The 13,971-nt window shown below is 44.3% G+C and overlaps 1 protein-coding gene across 1 annotated transcript; it reads left to right on the top strand.

The window, feature by feature from the left end:
- The first annotated feature begins 10,449 nt into the window (after nt 1–10,449).
- On the top strand, nt 10,450–13,236 carry LOC131687626 (uncharacterized). The gene is made up of 2 exons (XM_058971712.1): nt 10,450–11,236; nt 11,336–13,236. The coding sequence occupies exons 1-2, from the start codon at nt 10,450–10,452 to the stop codon at nt 13,234–13,236; spliced, it is 2,688 nt and encodes an 895-aa protein (XP_058827695.1).
- Nucleotides 13,237–13,971: the final 735 nt, after the last annotated feature.

The raw sequence follows: 13,971 nt of genomic DNA, 5'->3' as shown, positions 1-13,971 counted from the left end.
ATGGCTGGTTATGTTCAATACAATGGAGGAAATGAATACTACATGTACAGTACGATTTGCACATACGTACAATGGATCGACAGCCACTTGAGATACTATGTGACACTGAAACATCGCTTGACCGCCGCTGGTTTCAAGCGATGTTTCAGTATCACATAGTAAGATCCGGGAGGTCCGGATCCTGCCAAAAATTTTCAACTTGTTCAGAAATTTTAAACTAGTTTTAATTTTAAAGTAGCAACCCCCCACTGCATACTCCGGTATGATTGACGATTTTTAGAGCGATTGCATAACCTTTCTATATGACAAAGGCAAAAATGTACCAAACTCCAAAAAAATCAATTTTTGTCGACCATTATTCTTTTCGAGTTTAAATCAAATCTCAATGTTTTATGCATTTTAAAGTCATTTCGCATCAAAAATACAAATTTGATTTTAAAAATTTTTCATTTCAGTTTATATCGGAATTTGCTGTGTGATTGCACTCTTCAACTCCGGAACCGGAAGTCCAATCAATAAAAAATTCAATAGCAGCCGATGGGAATGTTGTACCGTTCATTTGAGACTAACTTTGTGCAAATCGTTCCAGCCATCTCTGAGAAACAGAGGTCACATTTTTTTTCCACATACACACATACACACACATACATTCGCGAAGAAAGCCAAGGACAGAGGCGAGGCCTTGTGGTTGAAAATCGACAAGGACAAATATGCCGATGCCCTAAAGTCGATGAAGGCGGCCGAAAGCCTTTCGGCCCTTGGGCAAGATGTGCGTAGCGTGAGACGCACCAACACGGGAGAAATGCTTCTGGTGCTGAAGCGAGGCGCACAATCTAGTGCGGTATACAAGGCCTTGGCCCAAGAGGTCCTTGGTGAGGGCGCCCAAGTCAGGTCGCTAGGGGCGGAAATGACTCTCCAGTGCAAGCACTTGGACGAGTTCACGACCGCAGAAGACGTCGTCGCAGCCGTTAAGGAGCATTGCGACGTCACAATCGAGCGGGCCTCTGTGCGATTGAGAGATGGACCCTCTGGCACCCAAGTAGCCTACCTCAGGCTACTGAAGGCGGATGCCAAAAAGGTAACCGAAAAAGGGAAGCTGCAGATCGGCTGGTCGGTATGCCCTATTAGCATACCCCAGCCGCCTTCAGTGGATAGGTGCTATCGGTGCCTTGAGTCCGGCCACAAAGCCTACGAGTGCAAGAACATAGACAGGAGCAAACTATGCCGTCGCTGCGGCGAGGAGGGGCATAAGGAGCGGGGCACTAAGGCGTACAAGTGCCTTATCTGCACCGCTAAGAAGCAAGCCCATAAACATGCTATGGGCGGACCTTCGTGTCCCTTCGGTGAGTTAAATAAGAAGAAGCCGTGAACGTCACACAGCTAAATCTTAACCATTGTGCAGCAGCCCAACAGCTGCTGTGGCAGTCGGTCTCGGAGTCGAGGACAGATGTCGCCCTCTTATCAGACCCGTACCGCATCCCTGCCGGCAACGGCAATTGGGTGTCGGACGGGTCTGGAAAGGTGGCAATCTGTACAACGGGACGGTTCCCGGTTCAAGAGGTAATACACCCCTCCGCCGAGCGTGTGGCGATTGCCAAGATCAATGGTGTGTTCTATTGCAGCTGCTACGCCCCACCAAGGTGGCCAATAGAACAGTTCTACCAGATGATCGACAGGCTCTCGTCGGATCTAGTAGGCCGGTAACCGGTAGTCATAGCGGGAGACTTTAACGCTTGGGCAGTGGAGTGGGGCAGCCGCTGTACAAATAGCAGGGGTCAAGCGCTAATGGAAGCGCTTGCGAAACTCGATACTGTGCTAGCTAATAATGGCTCCGCTAGTACATTCCGTAGAAACGGAGTGGAGGCGTGGATTGACGTAACATTTGCCAGCCCGAGTCTGGCTCCAGGCATGGAATGGAAGGTAGACGAAGGCTACACCCATAGCGATCATTTAGCAATCCGCTTTAAGATCAACTATGGTGTGCAGCATCCGAGGGCGGGAGAACCCTGTCAGGTACGCGGGTGGAAGTCCAATCACTTCGACAGCGAAGCTTTCACCGCGGCCCTGGGACTGGAGGCCAACACCGACAGTCTAAGCGGAGATGCGCTGGTAGCTGTTCTATCGCGCGCGTGCGACGCCACTTTGCCGAGAAAAACACTGCCAAGAAACGGCAGATGCCCGGTATACTGGTGGAGTGCCGAGATTGCAGCTCTACGGTCAGCCTGCCTCAGAGCTAGACGTAGGATGCAAAGGGCTCGCACCGAGGATGCAAGAGAGAACCGCCGTGAAGTGTTTCGAGCTGCGAAATTGGCCCTTAACAAGGCCATTAAAAGCAGCAAGAGAGCGTGTTTCGACAACCTGTGTGAGAGTGCCAACGCGAACCCGTGGGGTGACGCCTACAGGATTGTGATGGCCAAGACCAAAGGGGGCTCCTCACCCCCAGAACGGTCTCCGGACCGGTCGAAGTACTCTTCCCGTCTCGAGCCACAAGCCCCTGGCCACCTGCACTACGAGACAGTGCGGGCACGGCCGAAATGGTGGCTCCAGTGACGAATGAAGAACTACTCGCAGTGGCTAAATCCCTAGCAATGAACAAAGCTCCAGGGCCGGATGGAGTTCCAAACAACGCTCTCAAGGCAGCGATCATAGCGAACCCGAACATGTTCAGGCTAGCTATGCAGAGATGCCTTGACGAGTGCCGTTTCCCCGATAGATGGAAAAGGCAGAAATTGGTGCTGTTGCCGAAGCCCGGGAAGCCGCCAGGCGACCCATCGGCGTACAGACCAATCTGTCTGATCGACACGACTGGCAAACTGCTTGAGAGGATCATCCTCAACAGGCTCACCCCGTACGCGGAAGGTATGGACGGTCTGTCAAGCAACCAGTTTGACTTTCGGAAGGGTAAGTCCACAGTGGACGCTCTCAACTCAGTGATAAATACTGCCGAGATAGCGATCCAACGAAAAAGGCGAAAGCTGTTTTAAAGGGGAATAGAATAGAACTTTTAAAAAATTTACGGGGAAAAGGGGGGGGGGAGTTACCGTCAAGCTACGATATTACCAGGGGGGGGGGGGGGTATTTAGAGGTTTGTGACGAAATGCTACGATGGGGGAGGGGGTGTTAAAAATCACTCAAAAAATACTACGTCATTTATGGATCATCCCCTATATGCTATCTGATCGAGAAAAGGTTGAACTTCTTAAAGAAAATCTAAACTCAACCTACTTATTTCGATTAGCTCCCTACATGTCTTCAGTCAGAAATCTCGTAGAGTTACAATACTATTGCAAGCAGTTAGATGATGTTGATTGCAGCATACAGTTGCGGGTCCAAGAATCAAAACCCTCCCAGAACATTCCTCGATTCAATCCTCGAATTGCAGTAATGAACTATTCACCTAGAATCAATAATGGGAATAGCTTCAATGAACAATCTTACTACAAACGTAGGTTTAATAATATCAGTCCATATCCCAGCTTTTCAAACAATAACCAAAGAAGAAACCCCAAATATTCCATTCAGGAAACCTTTCATAAGAGAACCTTACCATCCGAATAGATTTTCGAGTTATAGATCAAACAATTCCGCACCAACACCGAGAGTTAGTCAATGGAACAAGGTTCATGATCAGCACAATAACAATAACGATAAGCAAGTGAATTTGAAGTACACAGGCACGGTGAAGAAACAGTACAGCAGTCAGAATGATAGTAGCAGAAGAAATAATAATGGGAACGAAGTTGTAATGAAAAAAATGAGAGTGAAAACAGACGAAGTGAAGAGAGAGGATATGTGCTGGAATTGCGGAAAAAAGGGACACATATATAGGAAATGTTATTCTAGAGTTAGAAATAGGTTTTGCGGTGGGTGTGGAATGAAAGACGTAAGCTTTCAAGAGTGTAGAAAGTGTAACTCGGGAAACGCGTGAAAGAGACTGCTGAAATGAGCCACCCAGACCCAGAGAACACACGGGCTCAAAGCTATGACTATTTTGCGAACAAAAACCTAATAATTAACGTTCCGAATGATAATCGAAATTACGCGTATGTGAATGTATATCATGAAGGGATGTTGGGATTATTAGATTCAGGTTCAGAAGTTACGGTTATTGGGAAAACGGTAGGGGAAACAATCAGCCGCATGAATTTGCAAAAATATCCTATAGATTTGAAAATTAGAACTGCAGATGGAACGCAACATGCGGTCGAATCATGTTACCACGTTTCATTTAAATACAATAACCAAATCCACGTGATTCCGACATTATATATACCATCATTGAACAATAATTTAATACTAGGAGTAGATTTTTTGAAGCGTTCAATGTAAAATTAATTGTCGATAGTCAAATAATGAATATTGAAGAGTTAGCTACGGAACATGAATTAACAGATGAACAAACAACAGCGTTAAAGCTAGCTACCAAAGAATTCCTAGTTTCATCAAACGAGTTTATAGGTAGGACAAAAATGATTGAACATAAAATAGAGATAACAGAAAATTCTCCTGTGCAAATCAATCCTTATAAATGGTCTCCTTATGTGCAGAAAGATGTAAATGTAGCTCTCGATCAATTGTTGGCATTGGGGTTGATTTCTGAAGCTGACACAGATTATTTTCAACCGATTTGTCCAATTTAGAAGAAAGATGGAGGTGTGCGAATTGTTCTTGATTGTAGAGAGCTGAATAAGAAAACAATCCGTGACCATTATCCAGTACCGTACATGAATTTTGTCTCAGTTGGTCCATGTAAATATTTGTCCACGCTCGATTTAAAGTTGGCTTATCATCAGATTCCGCTAGAAGAAAGTTCGAAACGTTATACAGGGTTCAAAGTCAATGGTCGAGGATTGGATGTTTGGAACGTCATGCCCAATGGTTTGATGAATGCGCCCATGACCTTGGCAAAGTGAATGGATAAAATTCTTGGAGTTGATTTACTGCCGCATGTTTTCGTCTACTTAGACGATATTATTATTGCGACAGAAACTTTCGAGGAACATATTAGACTGCTGAAGGAAGTAGCGCAGAGGTTAAGAAAGGCAAACTTAAGTATTAGTCTGGAAAAATCGCATTTTTGTAGGAAGGAAGTAAAATACTTAGGGTTTATTCTGAACCAAGATGGATTTTCAGTGAGTGATGATAAAATAGAAGCTGTGGTGAATTTCAAAACTCCGAAAACTCAACGAGACGTTCGGGTTGTCAATTTTTATCGACGATTTATACCAAATTGTTCTCAATTAACAGCTCCTCTCACTGATATGCTGAAGACAGGTAAAGCTTTTCAATGGACAAAAAACGCAAACGAAGCTTTTCTTCAAATTAAATCGGTGCTTTCTTCTGCACCAATTTTGAGCAACCCTAGGTTCGATCAGCAATTTGTTCTTGAAACTGATGCGTCCGATTATGCGATGGGCGCAGTTTTGTATCAAGAAGTTGAGGGAGAGACAAAAGTTATAGATTATCATTCAGCCAAGTTCACGTCAGCAGAAAGAAAATATGCAGCAACAGAAATAGAGTGTTTGGCAGTATTGAATTGGCATTAGAGCATTTTAGAGGTTATATTCAAGGTGTTCATGTTACTGTTCGAACAGATTTTCAGGCATTAACATTCTTGAAAAATCTTAAATGTGAGGGTAGTAAACGATTAGCACGCTGGAATCTTCTATTAGCGGCATATGACATAACATTAGAACATAGAAAGGGTATCATGAATGTTGTACCCGATTGGTTGTCCAGACCAGTTGAAACAGTTTCGATTTTGTCATCCTGGTATACAAAGCTAAAATCAGCTATCGAATTAGACCCTGAATGTTACCCTGATTTCCGTATCATAGATGGGAAAGTATACAAATATGCTATGAGTGAAGCGGAACTAGTAGATCATTCTTATGATTGGAAGGAACTGATTCCTGATGAAAGAAGGAAAATTATTTTGAAGGAGGCGCATGATGATTCAGCTCATTTAGGTGTGGAGAAAACATTAGAGAAGATAAAATTACGCTTTTATTGGCCAAGAATGAAACAAGACGTAATAGAATACATCAAAGGTTGCAAAAGCTGTAAAGCCTCCAAACCTGTAACAACAGGGAATAGGCCCACTATGGGGAATCCAAAGCAAAGTGAATATCCTTTTCAACATATATCGGTTGATTATATAATGGTCCCGCTCAATTTCTGGGTTCAGGCATATTCTAGTAGTAGCATGTTGGTTCAGTAAATTTTGCTTCCTACATCCGGTGAGAGAGATCAACGCAAAAGACCTTTGTCGGTTCATTGAGAGATATTTTCAGAAGATTTTCTGTGAGCGAAATTTTAATCTCCCACAATGCAACAGTGTTTGTTGGGAAAGCTTTTAAAGAACTTTTGGCCAAATACCAAGTTGAACACTTTCTTTCTGCTAGTTATCATCCTCAAAATAACCCTTGCGAAAGATGCAATAGGGTAATTAATGCGGCGTTACGATGTTATGCGGGAGATGACCAAAGAAAATGGGAGGAAGCTTTACCAGTTATTGAACACGCGATAAACACAAGTAAACATTCCTCAACAAAATTCACTCCGTACTTCGTGGTATTCGGGAGAGAACATGTAATATCGGGAGAAGAATATGCAATGAAGAGAAGGTTTGATGCGAAAGGAGTGCAACTAGAGAAAAGACCAGAATTAGATAAAAAATTGAAGAATATTGCGAGACAAAATATGGCAAAAGCTTTCCAAGAATACTCAAACTCATATAATCTTAGAAGTTCGAAAAGGGATTTGGATTACAAAGAAGGGGATATCGTTTGGAGGGATTCATTTCTCCAAAGCAATGCAGCGAACAACTTTAGTGCAAAGATTGGTCCCAAGTACATTGAATGCAAAATATCCAAAGTAATGGGAAATAATACATATGAATTGAAGAATTTGAATGGGAAACGGTTAGGAATCTTTAGCTCAAAAAATTTTCATAGATATGTTAGAATTAGTGGAAAAAAAGAAAAAAAAATGGTGAATACATATAAAAAAAAAAAAAATTAAAATGATTGGAAAAACCTGTTTTAATCCACCTAGCGGTGCAATTGTGCCTTTCTCATTTCTCTAAACTATGGCACGGATGCTTTTTATGTTCAACATAATTGTGGAAATGTCCATTACATTCTTAGTACACTTTGCACTTATACACAATGGCATGCCAGCCACGAACTTGATGAGCTACGTGTCGACGGTGAAACACTTGAAACAAAAAAATATCATACTCCATTAGCCTAATCAGCATTAGATCAATGTTATCTGCTTGCTAACTCATTTTGTCATGCGGGGATGGGTATGTGAGGAGGGCGAAAGTCCCATGAACGAACGACTCCCCAGCTTAAATTGGTATGCTTTGTAATATAGTGGTGGTTTAAAGATGATGGGGTTGAAAGGGAGGGGTATGAGGTGGTGGTCTGAGGGGTGATTTAAGGAGATTTTTAAAGGAGGGGAGTGAACAGTAGAGCGGGGGTGTAACCCCTCTCCGTAAACCATCAACTACGCCCCTGTTAAAATCGAGAAACCTTATGCGAGTGGAAAAAAAAAATTAGGTTGGATTAGGTTGACGTTTTTCAGAGTGATTGCATAACCTTTCTATATGAGAAAGACAAAAATGTGCAAAATCCAAAAAAGTGAATCTTCGTCAAGTTTTTGTCGTGTTTGCATCAAATCTCGACGTTTTATGCACCTTGAATACATTTAGCATCAAAAATAAAAATTCTATTTTTAATTTTTCCTATAGTTTTTATGAGAAATTTCTGTGTGGCGATCGATCCAAAATTCAATAGCAGCCGATGGGAAGGTTGCACCTTTCATTTGAGACTAAGTTTGGGCAAATCGGTCCAGCCATCTCTGAGAAAAATGAGTGACATTATTTGACACATACGCACATACATACACACACACATACACACACACATACACACACATACATACACACATACACACACACACATACAGACTTTTTCCGATCTCGACGAACTGAGTCGAATGGGATATGACACTCGGCCCATCGGGCCGGGATTAGGTTGACGTTTTTCAGAGTGATTGCATAACCTTTCTATATGAGAATGGCAAAAATAGTGGCAAAATGGAACTTACGGCAACACGAAGCTTTAAAATGAGTCAATATCAATGATAGAATCAGACAGAAAACTAACGGGATGTTCAATATTGGATGCGAATAATTTCCTGTAGTATTATGGGTAAAAATTAGAGGATTCCTAAAAATAAAAAGACATTAAAAAAATGTATCTCGCGAATAATGAAGAAAAGCATTATTTCTCAATGGATCATTGGGTAGAAAGAAGATACTAGATTTGGGAGATTAAAAGGGATCTTGAAGTTTATGTGTTTATGTACAAATTTGGTTGACGAATCGGATTTGGCGATTTATCATTAATATGGTTTTGAAATGAAGAAAGCACATAGAATCATGGAGTTTAGGAAAGAAGGAGAAGAAATATGATGTGGAAGAGAGAGAATTGGATCATTTTGAGGTTAGGGCGATTCCTTCTGTTCCATCCGTCACAGAATATACTGTTTCCCCTTTGCGCAACGGTAATTGAGCGGTGTCGCACTGCACTGTTCATGTATCAGCGTAGCTGTATTAATGTATTGATGTATTAATAATGATGTGACTTATTTCCTTCCTGCTAGCATATAAATTTGCGCTGCAAAGCAGTAACATCATCAGTTCAATTTCAACCACGAAGCAGCAGCAACCTAATAAAAGAGTAAATTTAGTGCCATCGAAACAAGGTTTTTCATTTAGTTTTTATACGCCACCAGTCAGCGTCATTTGTTCGAGCATCGCCGGAACGGTCCTCAAGTGGCCATTGCGATTGCTCTCAAACATACAGTCCACCCGGAAGGAAAAAGAATCCCAGCTGAAGTCCGCGAAGAACCCAGAGAATTTTATAACGTGACTCAGCCCTCCACGTTCCACTAACGTTCCAAGGCACAAATCCCCGACTATGTACGGGGAACGTGCCATTTGAGCCAATATATTCTGATTCCTGAACGTTCCTCAAGTCGGAACATCTATGGTCCTCCGAGCCGGATGAAGATCAAGCCGCCGGATCGAGCCATCAAGTAGCCGCTTCGACGCCAAACGAAATCGTAAGGATTAAAATTTTTCCACCTGTGTTGCTGCATTTCATTCGTTCGGTGTGAGCCAACGCAGAACGTGTTCAATCCTGTTCGATCGCGACCAGAGCGTCGCTCGCGCAAGAAGGAAAAACAAGCAACGCGCGTACGTGTTTAATCCTGTTCAATAGCCGTTGCGCGTGTGAGAAGGAAGCCAAAACGTGTCCGTGCATGTTCAAATTTGTTAGCCGCACATGTTTTAAGAACAATGCCAGTCGGACACTCACCGCCCATACCTTTAGTGAATCCTGAAGATGAAAATGTGATTCCACCGTTACCATCACCCACACAAAGTGAAAGTGAATCTTTTCGTGGTTTTCAGGATTCGGAAATAGTAGCTGATGCCGCCACCACGAAGGAACTGACCGGACTTTTCCGACAGCGAAGCCAGGTACACCGCAACTTGGTGCGGTTACATTCGACTTTCCGAGACGTTCGGCATTTCGAATTGGCCCAGCTTAACGTTATGAGCAGCAAACTTGCCAATGCTTATGCCGAGTTTAACAGCATCCAAAACCGCATAATGGCGCTCGTTCCGGATGAAAAAGTGGCAGAACAGGAAAGAGCCTGCGACGCTTTTGAAGATCTGCATGATTACCTCTCCACGGCAATTGAAGGAATAATAATCCAGATGAAAAATGATGCTATTCTGCCACCCACCGCACCGCAAGTTGTAATTCAACAGCAACCATTGAAGGCACCGATTCCTACCTTCGATGGGATGTATGCAAATTGGCCAAAATTCAAAGCGGTTTTCCAGGACCTAATGGCCAACTCAGCAGACACCGATGCAATAAAATTGTACCACCTGGACAAGGCTCTTGTGGGTGCGGCGGCTGGAGTTTTGGATGAAAACATCATCAGCGCTGGTAACTATCAGCAAGCATGGGCTGTGCTGACAGAGCGATACGTAAATCAACGTGTTATCGTCGAGTCACACATAAGAGGATTGCTCCAACTCAAAAGGATGTCAGGTGAGTCGTATAAGGATTTGCGAGCCCTTTTAGATGAGTCTGCACGTCACGTAGAAAGCCTCCGGTATTTGAATCAGCAGCTCATCGGCATTTCGGAGCACATGGTTGTTTACACCATTACGAATGCACTGGACAAAGCGACGCGCAAGGCTTGGGAATCAACTCTTAAACGAGGTGGATTTTGGAAAACTGCGAGACTTCTACACCAGTTGCACCGACGCCAGTCCCCAAATCGAAGTTCGTCACAGTAGTACCGAAGGCATCAATCCAGAAGAGTTACGCTACTACGAAGGTCAACACGAATCAGGCAGAAATGTGTGAGCTTTGTGGTGGTGCACATTTCAACTACCAGTGTGCCACGTTGAAGAACTTGAATGCATCCCAGAAGAGTGAGAAGATTCGAGCAGCGGGTGCATGTTTCAACTGCCTGCGCAAAGGCCATCGATCGAACAGATGTCCATCCAACAACAGCTGCAGAAAGTGTCAGAAGCTTCATCACACTATACTCCACGATGATAGTGCCAAAGGGTGCAGCCAGGATGGACGTACGAAGGTACCCACTCAGCAGGTACCAGAATCGGCTAACGTTGCGACTCCAGTTCCTGTTTTGAATTCGAGCACTGCTCCTAAAGAAGATCCACCAGTTTCGACAGCCTGTTCATGCAACTATGGGCAGTCATCAAAGAAAGTGCTGTTACTAACTGCAATAGTACACGCCATTGATCGACATAATCAGCCACATGAGTGCCGTGTGTTGCTCGACAGCGGTTCTCAAGTAAATTTCGTGTCCGAGAAAATGGCAGACATCCTTGGGTTCCCGAAGAAACGAGCCAATGTTGCAATTACCGGCATAAACACCTTGAAAACGCTTGCTCGAGACAAGGTTTTCGTAAAATTCTGTTCCCGTTATGAAGATTTGCATGCCAACATCGAATGTTTGGTTACACCAAAGGTGACGGGCACAATTCCATCTGTCAAGATTGACGTCACCGAATGGAACATCCCCCAAGGGATTCATTTGGCCGATCCTGAGTTCCATAAGCCTGAGAAGATCGACATGCTAGTCGGAGCTGAGCTGTTCTTCGACTTGCTGAAGCCAGGTTGTCTTACTCTCGCCGACAACTTGCCACAATAGCGAGACACTCACCTTGGATGGGTGGTCGCCGGAGTGATAAACGATGCCATCGTATCCAACGTAGCCATTCAACAATCGAATGTCGCATCCATCGCCCGTGTGGAAAAGTTGATGCACCAGTTCTGGAGCGTTGAAGAAGTTCCCGATGTTACGTCGCTGTCTGTAGAAGAGCAGTCATGTGAAACACATTTCCTTTCCACTCACAATCGCAATCCAAATGGACGATTTGTCGTTAGCCTACCTCTGAAGGAAAATGTTAACCAGATTGATGATTGTCGTGCCTTAGCTTTGAAACGATTCCTGATGCTTGAAAAACGGCTGCAGCGTGACGCCGAGCTTCGATCCCAGTATGTTGATTTCATTCGCGAGTACGAGGCTCTTGGACATTGTCACGAAGTGAAGGAGTCCAATGATCAATCCAATCGGGCAATGTACTGTATGCCACACCACGCCGTTCTTCGACCACATAGCTCCAGCACCAAGTGTCGTGTGGTGTTCGACGCAAGCGTCAAGTCATCGTCACCAAAGCTATCGCTCAACGAAGTACTCAAGGTTGGTCCCATTGTTCAGAGGGATCTGTTTTCCATCATGCTGAGTTTCCGGAAGCATGCTGTTGTCTTTTCGGCGGACATAACAAAAATGTATCGGCAAATACTTGTGGCCCCGGAAGACACGTGCTACCAGAGAATATTTTGGAGAGAGCAGCCAACTCAACCGCTACGTGTTTTAGAATTGGATACTGTTACGTACGGTACAGCATCCGCTCCATATCAAGCCACCCGATGTTTGCTCCAGCTCGCCGAAGATGAGTCAGCAGACTTTCCCATTGGTGCTCGTATCGTAAAGGAGGATTGTTACATCGACGACGTGTTATCTGGTGCGGATACCATCGAGGAAGCCATTGAATGCCATCGCCAATTAAAGCAGATGCACGCCCGAGGTTGTTTTCCCGTACACAAATGGTGCTCCAACTCGGATGAGTTTATGCAGTGTATTCCAGTCGAAGAACGTGAAAAGCAGTTCACCTTGCAGGAATATGGTGCCAACGAAGCAATAAGGGTTCTTGGCTTACTGTGGGATCCGAATAACGATCAGCTTCTCATCGCTCATCAAAATCAACAATTGTCAACGTCGGCTCAACTAGCGACCAAACGGATCATCTACTCCGAGATTGCAAGGTTTTTTGATCCATTGGGATTGTTCTCACCGGTGATCGTGGTCGCCAAGATTCTGATGCAGCAGCTATGGAAGACCAACGCAGGATGGGATGACATCCTGGATGAACAATTCCAACAACAATGGCGACTGTTGCAAGAATCTCTGCCTCATCTAAATTTTATTCAGGTGCCACGATGTGTGACTTTTCCGAATGCCGTGGCCTACGAACTTCATGGGTTTGCTGATGCTTCTACCGTTGCGTATGGTGCCTGCATTTACGTGTGCAGTATTTCCGCCGATGGTTCGGCACAATTGAAACTACTCAGCAGCAAATCAAAGGTTGCACCACTGCATGAAGTAACCATCCCGAAGAAGGAATTGTGTGCTGCTCTACTGCTAACTCGCCTGCTGGAAAAGGTACTACAAGCCATACAGATGACGTTCCGAGAAATTGTTCTCTGGTCCGATAGCACAATCGTCCTGGCCTGGCTGAAGAAGCCTTCCGATCGTCTGCAAGTTTTTGTGCGAAATCGCGTGGCAGAGATCCAGAGAACCACCGGAAACTTCAAGTGGTGTTACGTTCGTTCGGGAAGCAATCCAGCTGACGTGGTATCGCGAGGTCAGCTACCGGAACAATTACTCAACAACGAACTATGGTGGAACGGCCCCGTGTTACTTAGATCAACCTACTACGAATTAGAAGATCCAGAAGAAGTTCCTGATCAGCTGCTTCCAGAGATGAAATTGGTCATCGCTACGCCATCTGTGCAGGGCTTGGATTGTGAAGCTTCGAATGAACGAATATAGCGATATCCCTCGTGCACGAGAACACTCATTCTCATGCGTAAATGAGAACCTATGCCTGACGCAAACAGCTAAACGTGAGAAAGCTGAGTACTTGAATGAACTTACCCTCCCGGCGAGAGGAAACCCATGTCTTCCCCAAAACAAATGCATGACGAAATAAGCATTCTCAAAACTGAAAAGTTGCGTCTCTCTTGCATCGAATCTGCGCTGTCCGATGACATTCTTCATGAATACACTTGCACGTTGAACTGGTATACGACGAATGCTTCATTATCGTTAGTTTATAATGAGAATGAGGCATGCTGCTTCACGCCTTACTACACGGGATGAAGCAAACATTTTTTTACCACTTTGACTGGTGAAAATACGGGAATGGAAAGCGTTCGTCATATAGGTACATATCATTTACGTACAAGAGCAGAATTTTGTCGGGTCCGGGCGATACACGAAGCGGTAGAAGCATTGGACCTTCGGCATTGGTGGCATTACCCGCGCATAGACAAACCGTTTACGAACTCAGATGACACATTCACACCTGCCTCCCCGCTAAGTGCAAAGGCCATCGTGCGCTCGCCATCACGCTTTCGATCCGAAATCTTGCATAGGGCATTTGTAGAAAATATAATGAATAAAGGAACCTGGTGCCGGTGCCATTAAGAACGTGGGGGTGGTTGATTCCCTCTCGATTTCTCAGAAAACGGTAAGATTTTTTGACTGTCGTAGATATTCGTGGAA

The sequence above is a fragment of the Topomyia yanbarensis genome, chromosome 3 (genome assembly GCF_030247195.1).
Source record: "Topomyia yanbarensis strain Yona2022 chromosome 3, ASM3024719v1, whole genome shotgun sequence".
In the NCBI taxonomy this organism is placed as follows: Eukaryota; Metazoa; Arthropoda; class Insecta; order Diptera; family Culicidae; genus Topomyia; species Topomyia yanbarensis.
The sequence above is the reverse complement of the archived record's forward strand: the minus strand, read 5'-3'. Positions and strand labels throughout refer to the sequence as shown.

Excerpts from the sequence above, each read along its gene's own strand:
- LOC131687626 (XM_058971712.1), top strand. The coding sequence starts at position 10,450 with ATGTGTGAGCTTTGTGGTGGTGCACATTTCAACTACCAGTGTGCCACG. Across the intron at positions 11,237-11,335 it reads CTTCGACTTGCTGAAGCCAG|CCATTCAACAATCGAATGTC; the intron begins GTTGTCTTACTC and ends TATCCAACGTAG.